Source organism: Phalacrocorax aristotelis, chromosome 19 (assembly GCF_949628215.1).
Source record: "Phalacrocorax aristotelis chromosome 19, bGulAri2.1, whole genome shotgun sequence".
Lineage (NCBI taxonomy): Eukaryota > Metazoa > Chordata > Aves > Suliformes > Phalacrocoracidae > Phalacrocorax > Phalacrocorax aristotelis.
The window spans coordinates 795,112-811,797 of record NC_134294.1 but is presented as its reverse complement, the minus strand read 5'-3'; the positions used below and the strand labels follow the sequence as shown (position 1 = coordinate 811,797).

Sequence of the window (16,686 nt, the reverse complement as noted above, 5' to 3'; positions counted from 1 at the left end):
GTGGCACAGTAGCTTTCTCCATGTCCTGTTTTTCTAAGGCACGAGGAGGTGGCATTGGCAGAAAGAACATCAGCCTGTGAAGATTAGGCATAGTGTAGAGGGGTGATGGAAGAGGATGTGCTTGCTGTTTGCTTTTGTGTTGGAGGAAAATAGCTACTGAAACCTTAGAAAGGTGTGTTATGGACAACAAGTGGGTTAGGACACAGAACACAGCTTGCTGCTGAAGAGAGCAGGCAAAGAAAAAACCTCTCAGAAAAGTCAGTTGTAGTATTTGTAAGACTAGAAGCCTTCATACTTGTAAGAGCTTCTTTCTCTTCCTGTGCAGTTGGCGGTGAGCTACGTTTCCTGTGTCTGCCTTAAGATGGAAGTTCTGTTGAAACGCAAAATACAATGAAATAGTTCTTAAGACATAAATGTGGTGATGTTGTGTGAACTAACTTGTGAACATGAGTCTGAAGCCAACTAAAACAGCTGATTTGAGGCCAGGAATCATGATTATCCTTTCCCTTTAAGTTAGGACTATTAGAGTGGGATGGATGGGAGCCATTGGCTGGCTGCCTGGCATGTTGCCTTGACTTCAGATGCCCTGGGAACTTAATCTTGCATGCCTACTCTTGCAGAAATGACTATGACTCTAACAATTTCCTTAATGCTACTCTGTAAAGAATTTGTCCCTACCTGATGTGCAGGGAACGAGGGGTGCACAGTATGAAGTCACTCGTTCTTTTCAGTTCTGTTGTGCTTTCATCTCTAGTGTCTTGAGCACACAGCTTTATTGCTGAACTTCACGAAGCCTGAAGTTCTGCTTACCTTGCACCTTCTGCCCAGATTGCATTTTGACTCTTCCATTTGGGATCCTGAGACCTTTTTTTGGTGACAAAGCTTTGCCTGAGTGTTTGCTGAGAAGGAAGAGGCTTTTGATGGAATTGTGCAGGGTGCCGGCACTGGAGGTGTTGTGGCAAGGCACACTGCAGTTCATCCTGGGAACGCCTGATCAAAAGGTGGCCTTGGCTGTGTTTCCTTACAGCCCACATGCAAGCTGAGGGTTATTTGGGCTTGACCTGTAGTTCTCTTAGATCCATTCAGTCCTGAAATACCATTTTAGATGGTGTCTGACACATCCTGAATGCTGCTGCTAACTAGGCTGTAGAACCTGCTAATTGGTTAAATACTGTATTGCTCACTTGGAATTACCAGAGTAAGAGCTGATATGATTAAAAATTTCTGTGTTTATCCATTCTTTTTAATTCCAGATAGACTAAACTGTATCTGTTGCAGGGAACAGCTTTTTGCACTTGGAAGCTCAGCCTGAATTTCTTCCAGAGCACTAGTGCTTGTATACTCATTGATGGTTTTAGGAAGCAAGAGTAACCTGGTACCGAGGGTTCAGAAGCCTTCTCACCTGGAAGACTAGTTGATCTGCATCTGCTCTGTTCTTCTTTCTCTATTTGTTGTTGACTTCCCTCACAAAACACCTTTTTCTCAGCCTGACAGTAATAGCTGCCAAACAGAAATGTGGATTATCTGCGAAGGGTTGTTTGAAGTTCCCGGCAGTGATCTAGCTGGCAGCTTGCTAAACACGGAAGTCAGCTGGCTTTCCTAGCCAGGAGGGTTGTTTTCCTACCTGCGAGGCAATGTTGTAGTAGCTGGTTTGAACTGAAGCTAGACTCAGCTGGGTAGTTCGATCTCTCTTTACCTTGGCTTTCATCTACACAGTTCACCTCAGCAGTCTAGGGTGTTTTTTTCCTTCCCAACTAATTTACAGATGACTGACACCACAGTAGCAAGTAGTCATGGAGCCAGAGCATGTTTTTTTTCCTGGGAGGAAGAATTTGCTTGTCTGTGTGGAAGAGTCGGATGTTCTGAAAGTCCTAGGCAAGCCATAAGAGGCTGAGTTTGAGTCTTTTCTGTAAAGACAGAATATCCTCCCCTCCCTGAGCCTGGGTGACTGCAGCACTGAGGAGTCAGTTCTGTTCCCCCTTTCCTCAGGTTGTGCAATTCCTTTTTGTGACTTCCAATGTCTGCCTTCAACCTTTCTCTACAAAACAGTACCCAATACTGCTGTAAAAATTGGATAACACTTTCCTGTTAGGAGAGGGTGACTGACAGGTTGTACTTAAAATTATTTTGGCTTCTGTTTACACTTGAGTTAAATCTCTGAGCGGACTTTCTGAAGCTCAGTGTTCCAGTACCTAACACAAGGGAGAACTTTTTAATTCAGTTCCTTTTTTCCCCATGATGCTGGGTTGACAGTTTTGATGCCATCAGATTTATAATGTGTCCTAAACCCCCTGTGAGTGGAGGGGGTAGAGGGACCCTGAGTTCAACCTGTTCCCGGGGCAGCACAGGAGCCATGTTACTTTAACGGGACTATGGAGGCCTGCATGCCAGTGGTATTGAACACACCTCCCTTCACGTGGTTACTCTTGTATCATCCAGGCTTTTATTTTATTTATATATTTATATGGGACCCACTCCCATTTTCACAACAAATTTGTCTCTGTCTTGTCTCTTTCCTACTCTTCCCTTATCCAAATTTTTTGCTAGATCCTTTAAAACAAATCCCACATTCTGTTCGCCTGAACTAATTAATTTCTCCTGTGCAATAGGAAAACAAGAGGAGTCTCCCAGTAGGAGAATTAAGGAAGCACATTTTCTTGACTCTTGCCCTGCCGGGGTTCTTAATCTATCTAACAGTACATAATTGAGTTTGTACTACGGCCTTATTCTTGCAGAGAAAAACAATCTAATTAGTACTCAGGCTTCACATAGGCATTATTTATTTGAAGTCTCTAGCTTTCTTGTCAGTCTGGGTTGCAACTCATTTAAAAAAAAGTTGCTGGGGAGGATGTACAGAGTGATTGTACATGGTGATTTCCTTAACTTCTGTTCTTTCAAGTATAATCTTGCATGTAACACGATGGACTTAAATGCTTCCAGATGGGATTGCCTTAGAGATCTCCCATGTATGTGTTTCAGTAAAACAAGATTAAAGACCTTCTAAAAGGGATACACCCAGTCTAACCTGTGAGGGAGAAACCAGTTACATTTGAATGATTTAAAAAAAAAAAATCTTAATTTCGCAAAGGCTACAATTGTTTACAGGAAGTAATTTAAGCTTTTCTGTTTGTCTTTAGCTGGGACAAAGCAGTTCTTCTGAACTTACAAAGGTTGCGCTCATGACAGTAGATTTAGGCGAGTCCAGTTAGCATAAATGGAGCCAGGTTTCACTTCTGCTGTTAGGTGTAACTTGGCAGAGTGATGTGGGAGTGGTAACACGCTGCTGTGTTCCTGTTGTGCTTATAGCAAACGCAACGCATGCTTTGTGATCTGGTGTAATCCCTGCGGACTCCTTGCAGCTCTGTGACTGCTTGTCTGGTGTTGGACCTCAGTTATTCCAATCCTAATTCCATTTCTGTCTTCCTGTGACTCGAGTTGGTTATACTTGCTTTGGTAACTGAACTGAATAACTGAAATGCACCATTGCCATGCTGGCTCTCGATGTCAAAATAGCAGCACTGGTAAGGTATCGCATCGCTTCAGACATTGGCTATCAGTCTGGTAAGAAGATGATGATGGCTTACCAGGGAGGTACTGCTCTGATCCCAGATCATGTTTTCCCGGCCATCTGGAGAACTTCAGTTATTCAGGGGCTGAATTCACAAAGCAGAGGAGTTGTCCGGAGCCTTTGCTGTGGACTAGCTGCTGCTGGGGTGATTGGGAGCAGTAAGTCTGTGTATCTGAGACACTTGCTTTTCCACAGCAGGTCACTAAAAAAGATTTACCTGACCTTTTGGATCCCTGTGGTGAGACAAGCTGCTCTCCAAGGTGTTTATTCCCCTGTAAACTCCTTAAGTGTATACTCAGCAGCTAAGTGGAAATGACCCTCCCACCCCCGTGTTCTTGCCAGTTGCCGCTGTGTTTGTGCCTCTGCCCTTCTGGGTGTTCATTTTGTCTAACTTGGTCCATCACATGGTCTGTCTGCCTCTGACATTGACTTCTGGGTCACCTAAATGAGATTTTCTCCTGCGATCTACTTTGTTTTTTGCAAAGTAAATCTGCTTACTGCCTCTGTGAATTCAGCCTGGTCTATCCTGAATGCTCTTTGTATCTGCTTGTTTTTCTCTAATCCTCTAACCTGGCTGCTGTTTTTTCTCCTCCCCTCTGTCTTGTAGAGAGGTCTGAAGAATGTGTTTGATGAGGCTATCCTAGCTGCCCTCGAGCCTCCGGAAACTCAGCCCAAAAGGAAGTGCTGTATATTCTAAACTTTCTCCTTCCCCTCTTGCTGCTGCTTCCTCTGTCCCACTACTGTAGAAACCTGGTTAAAAAAATGAATAAAACCACCTTGATTGAAAGCTGTTGTGTCTGCTTACCATCTTAGAGCAACCTCTGTATTAGTTCTTGGACTGAAAACAATACTTAAGATCTTTAGTAAAACTTTGTGATTGTGGAACATGAACTGGACTCGCTTAACTCTCTGCTGCTTGGGTTGCCAGATGTGGGTAGCTTTATAATTCAGGCTGTTGGGGAAAGGATCTGGTTACATCATTATTTAAAGAAAGATCAAAAGACTAAGACATGATGTTTGATCTTCCTGAATCCAGCTGGAAGAAACAATGCGTGTTTCTTTTTCAATTTCTACTTGTGACTCTTGTTAACTGTATTTGCATGACAAAAGTACATGAAATGGTGATCTGCAAGTTACACTGTAATGTGAAGGGTTTTCTGGTTCTCCTTTGTGCAGTGAGATGTTTTTCTGTTGCTGTTGCTTTGGCTGTCTGTGCTGTAGTGGAGTATTTGTCAGTCCTTGGGGGGAAGGAAATACCAATGTACTTGCTACTGCTTTATGAACTGTTAAAATTCTTGCTTTCACTAACATGGTAGACCTCTTCATTTCAATAATAGATCCTTAAAGCCTGTTACTGTAAGATGTAAAGCTGCTTCTTACTCTCATGCTTCTGACTTTTATTGTTTTAAGGAGAAAACATCCATTGTAGCTTGTCTTTAAATTTTGAAATTAAAAATTGCGGTTGTTTGTATAAATGACTGATGAAGCTTTATTCCGATTTGCACTTCCTGGCTTCAGCTTAACACTTAATGCAATGTACAGTACCTGCTTCGTACTCCTCCTATCTTGACTTCTGATACCATGCACAGCTTCTGGGCTCTACCTGGCTGCTTCTAACCGTCGGGTGTTTGGGGCTGGAAGCCCGACCACAGCGTGTACCGGACCGATTTATCGTTGCATGCTTGCCTTGTCTCTTCTCTCCCCTGACACACGGGTGCCTGTGCTGCAGTACCTGGTGTGCTCCAGATCGAGCTCTTCCATCTGAATGCAGCACTTTCTGCTTTGTCATTAGCATGTGAAATGTGTTAGTAGCCAACTAATCATAAAAATTGCCTTAAGGAAATGACTTTGGTACGTGTGTTTTGCTTCTTGTGAAGTATACTGGTCTGCTCTCAAAGGATTCACGTTCCTGTTCGGAAAATCAGATGCTGTGCTAAGAAACTGCTGACCACAGCAACGCAGCTTCGACAGAGTCTAGCTGGGCCAAGGAGACTCTGGGAGTTGCAGATGGCAAACCTCGATTTGTCATTAGAGGGCTTTGTCTGCCACTTGGCTTTCTGTGGTTTTGTTTGTGTGAAAACTCAAAAATGAGACTGCCCCTTTCTCTCTTTGCCCCTTTTCAGAAAGGCCTAAAGAATGTATTTGACGAAGCGATATTGGCTGCCCTGGAGCCTCCGGAGCCGAAGAAGACTCGCAGGTGTGTGCTGCTATGAACGTCCTCCAGAGCCCCTTCTGCAAAGCTGGTGTTTGATGTCATACTAAAAGCAATGTTTAAATCAAACTAAAGATACAAATTTTAAAATTTGTTTTCGCAATAATGACAAATGCCCTGCACTCCCATCTCCCCCACACAATCCCTGTGTGAGATGAGAATGTTAGTGTTCCCCAGTGCCCCCTCAATTCAGTTAAACTAGTTAATTTTGAGTAATTATGTATTACCAGAAAACACTGATCAGTACTAGGTTTTTATTTTGTTTACTGTTTCTAATTTTTTTTTTGTTTAAAATCCAGGCGTGCTTGTGATGACTTCTTCTGTAACAGACTAATGCTAGGCTGTTTTACTGAAGCCTTGTCCCTTACGCCAATGTGGCAGAATTTGTTTCTAGTTTCAAGAACTTCTAGGGCTGTTCTGCAGCCAGCCAGCAGCCTGGGTGTGAGCAGACTGTAGTACTAAAGACAAATAGAGGAAAGTAAAATGTCCCAAGCTGGTGCTCCTCGAAGGAGGAGTGTAGAAGATATATCTGCATCTCCTCTGAAGTTGCCTTGTATCTCTTCCCCTGGCTTTCCACTGTGCAGGTCATAAATTTCTACCCCATCCTCTAACTTATGAAGCCTTAGGAGTAGGAGAATCCTTTTCTCTGGATGCACCATTGGACTTGAAACTAGCTTGCCAGTCTCTCCCTTAATCTTGACATCATAAGATTTTGTCACATGATGAAGAAATAACTGCACCTTTTTAAGCATGCCCAATGGATTAAGTTGACTTTTAACAAATCCATCTTCTGCCAAACCTTAATGATTAGAGAAATGCTTAAAATGACCAGAATATACGCTGCTGTTTGGACACTCTGAAAGGACCTTGTGTGTGAGTTTTGGAGCTGGCCCTGGTGGTGCATCTCTTACTGGATGGCTTGGCATTCTTCAGGGAGGGGTGGAAAGATAGACCTGTGTCAGGAGGAAGGAACTGCAGAGAGGGTTTTCTCTTGTTTAGTGTGGCACCATGTAGGGACCAGTTAAGGGAATCCCCTTTTTTCTGCATTTTTGCTCTGGAGTAACCTTGAACCTGTAAGATGGGCTCCAGTCCACTGAGGATTGTGCACAGGGTCTTCACGTAGACTGACTGCAGTATCGTAGGGATTTTACCAAAAATATATTTTGGCTTGCAAATTCAAAGTTTTTTAAGACCTAGGGAATCTTCTCCATCTTCCAAAATTCCGATTTCTTGTAGACTCATTAGTGTTGAACCAATGCTTTTTTCATGTCTTTGTATTTGCATTCTTTTCAGATGTATTAAACATAAAGGATCTTCACAAGCCTGCCTGAGGGTAGTTATTTCCCTTGCCTTTCTCTTGAGTGTGAAGGACTTGTACATATGGCTTTTATCCTTTGTGAGCCCCACTCTTTTCCTTGCAAGTTAGTTTGGGCTTTCCTTAATGCTTAATCCTGTCTATTTGTGTCTTCCCTCATCTCTGCTACTGGCCTCAGTTCTGTCGAGATTGCTCTGATCTTTGATGCAACGTCTTTGCTGTCATACCCAGCTCTGAAGAGAGGAATACTCGTTGTTGTGCATGTTCCCAAATATTAAAAGTTGGCTTTTGGGGGTTGTTGGGCTCTTGCACCTCTTCTGTCAAGAAGCTAGCCTTGAAGTTTCCTGTTGTCCCCTGTTTGATAGCAAAAACCCTGAAGAGACAGATGACATCATACCTATCTCCTTCCCAAAACTGCACAGGATTTATGACACCTTTTTGTTAATTCTCCAAAGAAATGGTGAAGTCTTACACTGTTGATGCATAATTTGTATTAATTATTAAAACACATTCCAAAGAGCCTCATTAAAGGTCACTTTTATTTTAAGAAGCTGACTTTTGGGTGCTGTAATCCAAAAACTTAGTGTGAACTGTGTGCTTTTCACTTTTCGTAGTGATTAGAGCTGCTGTCCAACTTTGCAGTTCAGTTTTTAATCACTGTCTTCTGTGGCAAGGCTTGGCTGTAGGTCTCAGGCTCCCAGTTGAAGGTACTGCTTGTACTTGTAACGCTTGGTGACAGCTGAGCATTGGTGACTGCTCCATGTGCTTACAGCTGACTGAAATGGGCTTCTGCACTTTCTAGTAGCTAAACCTAATTCATATGTCTCAAGCCAGCAGCAAGACTGGTGACCGAGGGATTACCTGCATGAAATCAGGCAGGAAGCTGCCCCTCAAGTGGAGGGAGAACTCTTTAGGACTTCTGCTTTAAGTAGCAAGGTTACCCTGTCAAGCTTTTTCTGCCTTGGATGCATCCTTATGTGGGGGTTTTCTATAGCTCTCTGGTCCCTCTGCATATGTTTCTGGCAGTGACCTGTGCCAGTCCTTTCATGCAGGTCCATTTGGCTGAGCAATAGAGTGTGCTCTGCTAAATCGATGCCACAAGGTTAAACTTGGCTCTGAAGGGAGTCCTGGAAGCATTGGATCATGGAAAAACATCCTTTTCGAGGAGCGGTGCTGCTTCCTTCCTCTCAGTGCTGCATTAGCTTTGCAAAAGTCTGGCTGATAGCTCCATGACTCTGCTAGTGCATAGCTGTCCCAGTCCAGAGAGAGGACGAGATGCTGGAGGTGGTTAAACAAGCTCAGACAGCTTAGCCTGTGGGCTGTTTAACACCGTGCCCTTTTTCCCTGGAGCTCAGTAGTGAGGTGTCTCTTAGGCTGGGTGTGTGAGATGTGCTCTGCGTTGCCAGGTTGTATGAGCGTAAGAGCACCTTGGTGACTGGCTCCCTTCCTGTGTGAAGGCATGCAAAATGGGCAAAAAGCAGGCAAAACCACTGCTTTCTTCCCCTTCTGGGAGTGCCATTTTCAGCAGGTTTGAAAACAAGGGTCTTTGAGGCAGGTGGGAATACTTGGCACTTCCCTTGATAGCACATACCAGCTTGCCACACTGCTGTGGGCTGGGAGTGCCTCATGTTGCTGCTTATACAATAAAGGACTCACCTGCCTGAAGATGCACCCGCAGCTCAGCGCTGTCTTCCTTCTCACCTGTGAGGATTCTGGAGGTACATATAGTAGCTCACCAGCACAAATAGCATGAGGCTGGCACCTTAACCAACTGCTACAGGCATTAAAGGTGTCTCTTGTGAAGGACCAGAAGTCTCTGATGAGAAGGCATCTGAGAACTGTATTAAAATACCTCTGAGGACTGAAGGCTGCATGGACACTGAAGAGCAGCTTTTTGTTTAAATAGCTGGGATGCACAACAATTTCTTAATGAAATCTTTTGATTATTCATGTAACTTCTATTAAACAGCCACTTGTCCTGCACAAGGCCTAGGTCAGTGATTTGTTTTCTGGCTGGCTCTCATGTGAATCTCTAGTTCCTAACACTAAATTAGTTTTGCTTAAAAGCAGGTAGTGAGCAGAGCCCTTGCTTCTGTTGGCTACTCCAGATGGTGGCTCTGTGTATCTTCAGCAGCTGCTTGTTGTCTCTGAAGCAGTGCTCATCCCCTCTCCCTGCCCTGGCTGTGTGTTCCCACCCCATCCTTCACACTGGTTCCGTTAAGCTGTACAGGGAGACGATCACGTTCACTGGTTGCACAGAAATGTAACATCTTGCAGGATACTTTCCTGCTGAACTGGTGGCCTCTACTGCCTGTTTTCTGTGGTCAAGCTGATGCCAAAATGACTGCAAGGGAGGATGTAGGAGAGCAGATGTGGTGTAGAGGCTTAGGAAGGAGGTGGGAGCGTGCACACAGTCTGACCAGTTCAGCTGTATCAGGTAAACGCACGTATGCTGTGGTGACAAATAGCATGAATCAGTTTGTTTTCCCACTGTGCTGTTGTCAACAGAGCTGAAATATGGAAATTGAAGACTATCAGCTAAATAGGCAAGTACTTAATGTGGAGGGAAATCCTGCCTCTCTTGTGGGGGAAGTACTTGCATGAGAAATGCAAAACAAGAGGTTGGACTCTGGGGTTGATTACTGGTGGGAAGAGTGCTCCAGGGTGGCAGTTGCTTTCCTGAGCAGGAGGTAACTTTAAACATGTCCTTCTGCTCAGTCCATCCCTTGCTATTAACATGTGGAACTTTCCCACAGTGTATAAGCTGATCTAACTGACCCTGCTGTTTCTGTAGCTCCTGGTGCGGGCATGTTCTCTGCATGGCTGCTGTAACTCAGACTGGTGCTAAGATTATGTTAAATTGATGACTTTTTTTTCTCTCCAAGCTTCCCGATGCTGTGCCATAAGGAACACGTTGGAGGCATGAGCTTTTTCGTGCTCTCCCTTGTCTCTTTCCCTGTGGGGCCATGGGAAGCTGTGTTATGCCTTGGAAGAAATGGTGCTGCTCAACAGCAGCAGCGTTTGGGAGATGGCTTTTATCAGTGAGACAGGCTGAGCTCTGCAGCTTTGCCAGGAGGATGTTCATCTGCTCATATTCTTTATTCCTCTCCTCCCCAGTAATGTGCTGGTTCTTGCTGTCAGCGCTGTGCATTATACTTACCTAGGTGTGGCCCTTATTAAAACACAGGTAAGGTATCACGTAAGGAAAGATGAGCACATTTGATAAGAGCTCTGAGAGCGAGGTTTTTGGAGCAACTGCATCCTCAGTGGCACAGTCACTTGGGCTCCTTAGCAGTTTGTATCGTGGCATTGCACAGACTGCAGTACACCACCGGGCAGACGCTGCCCGTTGCCTGAAAGGCTTTCCAAGCAGAGTGTTGTCTCATCTGACCTGGGATGGTCCTCTTCACTGTTTCCTCTCTCTGCTTGGGTTACATCTACCTGCCCTTTCTTAAGGTGCTCGCAGAAGGGAGATTTGACAAGGTGCAGCTACTTCAGTGTGTTAGGTCAGATGGATGTGCAGATCTCCAAGTTGTCTGTACTTGACGTTCTCTACTTCACATCCCAGAGTGTTTGAGTGTGCTAGTTGGATTTGCACTAGGTAAAATTTAAACATCTGCTGTCCTCTAGCAGCTAATGGAGTTTGGGTCTTTGGGACCCAGCTAGGGTTAGTTTGAAGGGCCCCCTGAAGAGCACGCAGTGTTGCTATTGGGTATGGTTTCACTTGGCAAATCTGCTCCTACCATCTCTGCCGTTCGCTGCTGTAGGCACAGCTAAAAACAGACTGATGATTTTGGCGTGTTCCCAAGAGGCAGCAACGTCCTCTGTTATTTGGCCACCACCAGGTCTCATTTTGCAGCTGGTGGCAGCTGCCTCCTTTTAAAAACAGACTTTGAGTGGGATTTGTGAGAGCTTTTGTGTCAGCGCTGCCCCTGACCCAGCCTTCCTGTTGCCTTAACTTACGCGAACCACTCGCTCTCTCACTGTGCAGCTATTTTATAAGGGGTGCTTCTGGGGTCCTGTGCTGGGGAGGTACACTGCTTTGCTTTGCCTGGCTGCCCATGCTCCGCTTCCTCTGAGAAACATTCCTCACTGTTGTTCCTCCTCAACCCCTGGTCTGCTGTCTGAGGGCTGCAAGTCACCATTTGGGTGCCCAGAGACCTTCCTGCTAGCGAGTAGGAAAACAAACAGAGAACGTCAAGCATGAAAGAGGAAAGTAATGCTTCAACGACTGTAAAGAAGAATCCTGAAGTGGTTAAACTAAGAATAAATTAGTTGTAGCTGATGAAAGGAGCAGGCTCCTGCTCCTGGCAGTGTATTTCTGCTGGTTTTGTTACCTTGGTCCTGTGGTGATCTGTCCTTTTCATGAGCTGAATCAGTTCCTGAAACCCAGCCTGGGAAAAAAGAAACCATGAGCAGGGAGTCGTTGGTTGGCTGGAGCTCTCCTGTGAACTCCTGCCCTGAATGACTCGTCCAGGATTGCGCAAGAAACTGGTAGCAGGGAACAGGCTTGAGCTCAACAGCAAGGTTATCTTAACTGGAGATCCTGCTGCCCTGTCATAAACACACTGGCAAGTTCAGGATCTCCTCCCTCTTCTTCCCCTGTAAGCTGGTATCGACCGACGGACTCCTGCTCACTATAGTGAGGTGAGATAAAAGTATAATTTCTCATGGGCTTTGGACCAGGATAAAAAGCCTGGATCAAAAAGAAACAGGCTTCAGTTTGGACAGAGGAGCCTGGATGAGGGGCAGGGGAATGAAACTCCCAATGCTGCAGCAGGGCTTCTGTCTGGTTTTGAAGACTCCCTTGGTTCTAGATTCTGTATCTTAGACGTAGCCTCGTGCTGCTGCCCTCTGCCTGCTTCTCAGCTTTGTCGGAGGCTGAGAGTAACAAAGGCAGTGTATTTGTCTGATCACCCCTACTGGTCCCTGGAAATCAGTAAAGTCTTTTTCTTCTTGGGCCTGAATTGTCAAAGGAAGCATCACTGCAAAGAACAAAACCAACACAGACCCTCTGCGCTGTGTGCTGGCAGGCCTCCAGGCCTGCTGTGCAGCAGGGAAGAGGGGCTTCCCTGAGCCACTAGCACTTGTGCCATCGCTCACCGAAAGGGCAGAGAGTGCGTGGTGGGGTGTCCTTAGTTCCTGTGGGCCAGTAGCTGGGTAAGCAGGTTTCAGTGCTCAGAAATGGAATATTTAACGTGGCCAAGCGTGTAAATGGTTACGTTTCAAGCTGCCCTCTGGTGGCTTCAGGCAGAAGGACCGAGATGAAAAATCAGCCTGCGTTATTGACGCCAGCCACTCGTAAGAGGCTCTGCAGCGAATTGGACTGAGCGCTCTCTGCACCACACCCGGGGAGCTTCTGGAGCCGAGCGGTGCTCAGAGCAGGAGCCGCCAGGGTGGGACAGAGTCCAGCTGCCCTCTGGGCCTCCTGGATGGCCTGCGGCAGTGCCTGGCTCCTGTGTGCTGCTGATGCAGCCTGACGAGGGACTAAGCAAACCAGCTGTAGGGGGTCACACAGCTTGGTATCTGTACGGGAGGTGACTGGGTGTGTCGGGGTGAGGTGGTGGAGTACTGGATCAGGAAAACATAGGCTAAAGGCCTTACAGCTGCTTCTTGGTGGGCTCTCTGATAAGAAACTGGCCTGAGCGCTGAAGCACAGGTTTACTATCCCCTTTAATCCCTTAGCACCAGTATTTGGGCTGGGATAAACTACATAAACCTAAAATTGAGCTAGATATTTACTAAGTTCCTGACATAGACTTTATGCGTGTGTGAAAATACTTCTGTTAGTTTTGAATTTCCAGCTTTTCCTTGGTTTAGAAGAAATCAGGACCCTGCTGAGGGCTGTGTAGTGCAGCCTGGTGTTCCTGCCTGCACATATGGGGAGCATGTGTGCATCTGCTCGCTCCCCTTGGCCTCTGCTTGCTGCACCTCTCTAGCCAGAGCGGTGCCCGTGTGAAAGATCTATTTGTAAGTGTGCAAGCAAAAAGCCTAAACCCCACAGTACAAGGGCATCTGTACACTCACTGTACAGTCACGGGAGACACTGGTTGGAGTTGGACCAACACTGTGCAGGTTTGTGCAGTTTATTCCTGGCGGGCTGACCCCAGAGATGTCTGCCTGTTGTCTGACGGGCTGGTATTTCCCTGGTAGCAGTTACAGCTGGTGAGCTGTATAAAAACGTAGGACATCCACAGGTACTGTGCTACCATCTCAGAAAATATTGCTGCTGAAAAGTCCAGCTCTTTCCTGAATAAAAGTGGTTTCTGCACAAGTCTGGTACATTGATGACCTGCCAACACTCAACATGTGAGAGGACATCAACCTCTCTTATTTTGGGGTGATGATGCTCACCGAAGCCTACCTGTGATTGCAGGGGGAGGGGTGAGGATTTTTCACATTCACATGGAGGGGAAGGGTTACTTTATCTGACATACAGCCCTGGAAAGGTGGAGGGGTAGTAAGCAGAGTGCTGCATATGTCTTCCTTGAATTTAGCATGGGGTCTAGAGTCTAGGGTGCTATTCCTCGCATATGTCACCTCCCCGTGCTCCCAACGACATGGTTACAGCTAGAGGGAGCTTACCCAGGAGAAACTCGCAGCTCTTGACCCTTCCTGAATGCTTTGGGAGCACCAGGCAGGTGGGGATGTTCCCTCGCCAAGAGCTGTGGCAGCAGTGAAGCAGTTGGGTATCTTGCCCCTTCCTTCATAATGCTTTGCTGGTTTGAAGGCATTTCTCTTCACCTTCCCGTAAGGTAGCCTTCAAAGAGTCCCGCACTTCTGCTGTGTGGCTAGCCCTGCTTTTGGTCATTTGTTTCCCGAATCTCCCTTTCACAATTTGATACCCAAGGGGAACTTGAGGTGCCAGCACAGAGCCAGCATGCTTCCCAGGTCTTTCAGCAGGGTGGGCTCCTACTCCTTGATGCTTTCTGAGTTGTTTGCTGTCTTTCACCTGCCTGTCCCAGTTCTGGGCTGCGTACCTTCCTTATATCCAAGGGTCATGTAGGGCGAGGAGCAGTTCCTTTTAAATGCCACCAAGGGCACAGAGTGGGGGTAACGCGGGTGAAACGAGAACATCGAATGGCAGTTGGGAGCTCACAATGAGCACCTTCATGCACAGCGTGAGAACTGATGTCTTCCAAGCGAGGTAAGTGACTACTTTGGCCCTGCAGGTGTGTTTCAGTCTCCTCATCTGTGGCCTGCCAGCAGAGTCAGCTCTTTCCTTCGTGCCCTGTGTGGGCTGTACTTCTACAGTGGAGGTGCAGGGCTGCACTGGGTGTAGCGAGGATGCTTGAATATATGTAGGAGCTAACAGCATGTGAAAGGCTTGCCCTGTAAACATGCTCTGGCTTCTTCCTTTCTCCTGGGGGATGTCTGACTCGGGCGCCGCTTTTAGAAACTGCTGAGGCCAGAAACTTGCCCTGCCAGCCAAGAGGCTGTTGCTCATTTCCTGCAAGGAGACGTGAGGGCCGGGTCTCTGGTGCGCTGCTGTGCTGATGGGGAGACCTGGCCATGTCCAAGCAATGCAGTTGGGAGGAAAAGCCACTCTGCTTTCTGAAAAGCAGAAGCAGGAATAGGCAGAGGGGCTGGTGGACAGGAGAGGGGGCTGTGGTATGGTTGCGAGCTCAGTGCTCTCTGTTTTTATCCGAAGTTTGTTATTAAGAGGTGTTGGCTGGCCCACCCTGAAGCGCAACAACCCTGGCTTCGTCCCGAATGGTGGCAATGCTGGGATGTGCAGGTGGCTGCTGAGGTCGCCACTGGCAGCTGGGGATATTTGGCAACCCGGGAGGTGGTTATGGCTAATCCCTGGAGGCGTTCAGCCCTGCTTAGGAGTTGGAGTCTCCTGTGCCAGCAAAAGGTGAGCTATGAGTATTGATTCAACTATGAATTTGTCCTGGCCCTGGGTCAGATCCTGGTGGAGGATGGGGTCTGCTCAGCTCTCCAGGCATGGTGCATCACTGTGTAACAGCGACGGGACACTCAGTGGCTCCTGTAGAGTAAATCAGAGATATCGTGGGCATAACTGGTGTGGCACTGCACCCCTTGCTGTCAGGATCTGCCTATGGGTAGCTCTGAAGCTTGTCGGGTATTGCATTGCCTTCATTCAGTCTAACTCACCAGAGCATGTAGCACCAAATATCTGTCTCTGAAGCACAAGGATAAACCTTTTCCATGGCGCTGCATTTCTCTGCTCCTGTTCCACATCAAGGGGTAAACCAGGCAGGTATCGCTAAAGGCACGGTTTTTACAGGACTGGGAAGTACTTAGGGTGTTTTTTGGATTTGGGGGCAAAGAAATGAGCCCAGCAACCCTTTATGAGGATGGCCAGCTGCGTGTTTATCTCAGGCAGATAAATCTGGGCTCCTGCACTGGCTCTGCTTTTGGTAGCCAAGCTCCACGAATGCTGTGAGTGTGCCTGACACCTGTGGGAGACCAGCAGCCTCGAAGGCTGGTGCAGGTCTCTCCTCTGCCTGGCATGGAGAGCACCTATGGTGCAAACTGGCCTCTCTTGGGAGCTCCGCATGCTGCTGCAGGGTGCGGCAAGGCCAGCCCTGTTGTTGCTTGGGGGTTGAAAAGTGTTGCCTTCCGTGTACAGGCAGGGATTTAGCCTTTGCTGCCTGTATTGGGCTCACGTGGACAAGGGCAAGCACAAGCTGTGTATAAGTCATTGCTATGCAGCAGAGCTGGTGTTGCTTAGCACAGTGTTTGTCCTCTGATGGGATGGGCATCTTTATTGCTGCCCCTGGAGGCAGCAGGCTTTTTTATTTCCTTTGAATTAAAAGAAAAAGGAAGGAGGGAAGAAAAAAAAAAGAATAAAAATAAGTTTCTTATGGCAAGCCAGGGCCAACCATCCCAAGTGGTGCTTATGAACCTGGCACTGACTGATATTTAAAGCCCTGTTAAAATAAACCTTGCAATGTTTTACGCAATATATTTTTCTTCCCTTATTTGACAAATACTGATCACCCTGATTTGGTATGTGCTCAAATAACAGAGATGGTAATTTGTCACCTATGTGCAGTGGGGGACGGAGTCAGCTGCAAGAAATAATCTGGAATTTCTCACTGCTGCTGGGTACACGGGTCATTATGGCCCGTGCAGCTAACCTCCCCGTGGTGTCCTGCCAGCCGGGATGCTGTCCCCTTCCTCTGTTCACAGCAGCTTTCCCTGGGATCAAATCCAGCGTCTGCGATGGACGTTTTCGGTTTTCCTGATCGCTCGCGTTCCTGAGCGTGTGAGGTGGCTCCGGCACCGTTACCAGAGCTGTGGGTGAAGCTGGACGAGACATGGGCATCGGGGTCTGAGGGAGGCAGTGCAAGCCTGGCCTCTGATGTGAGTGGATCCTGCAGGGATAAACCCTGGGGGTGTTTTATCCATGTCAGTTATGGGGTTGCAGGGGTGGGCAAAGTGCCCCTTTTCTGTAGATGCTTATTGCCTGCTCCTTGTGGACTAGTTGGCAAATCTTTGTTGGCCTGAGAGGAGCAGTTTAAGACCAACCCGGTGTTTCCAAAGTGGGTGTCACTACTCCGGTTAATCCCAAGTGAGCCCTGTGCTGCAACGAGCTGTCCCTGGGAGGTTGGAGGAGAGGAG

At 47.0% G+C, this 16,686-nt stretch overlaps 1 protein-coding gene across 2 annotated transcripts in view; it reads left to right on the top strand.

The window, feature by feature from the left end:
* CDC42 (cell division cycle 42) overlaps positions 1-7,101 on the top strand; it is a 28,895-nt gene extending 21,794 nt beyond the window's left edge. The window contains exon 6 of one of the 2 annotated variants that reach the window (XM_075114199.1): positions 5,692-7,101. In XM_075114199.1, coding sequence (XP_074970300.1) covers positions 5,692-5,781 — 90 coding nt within the window. In that variant the 3' untranslated portion in view covers positions 5,782-7,101. Of the gene's footprint in view, positions 1-4,175; positions 5,412-5,691 lie in introns of those variants that run through there. The other variant, XM_075114200.1, reaches the window with a different exon arrangement.
* The last annotated feature ends 9,585 nt before the right edge of the window (positions 7,102-16,686 follow it).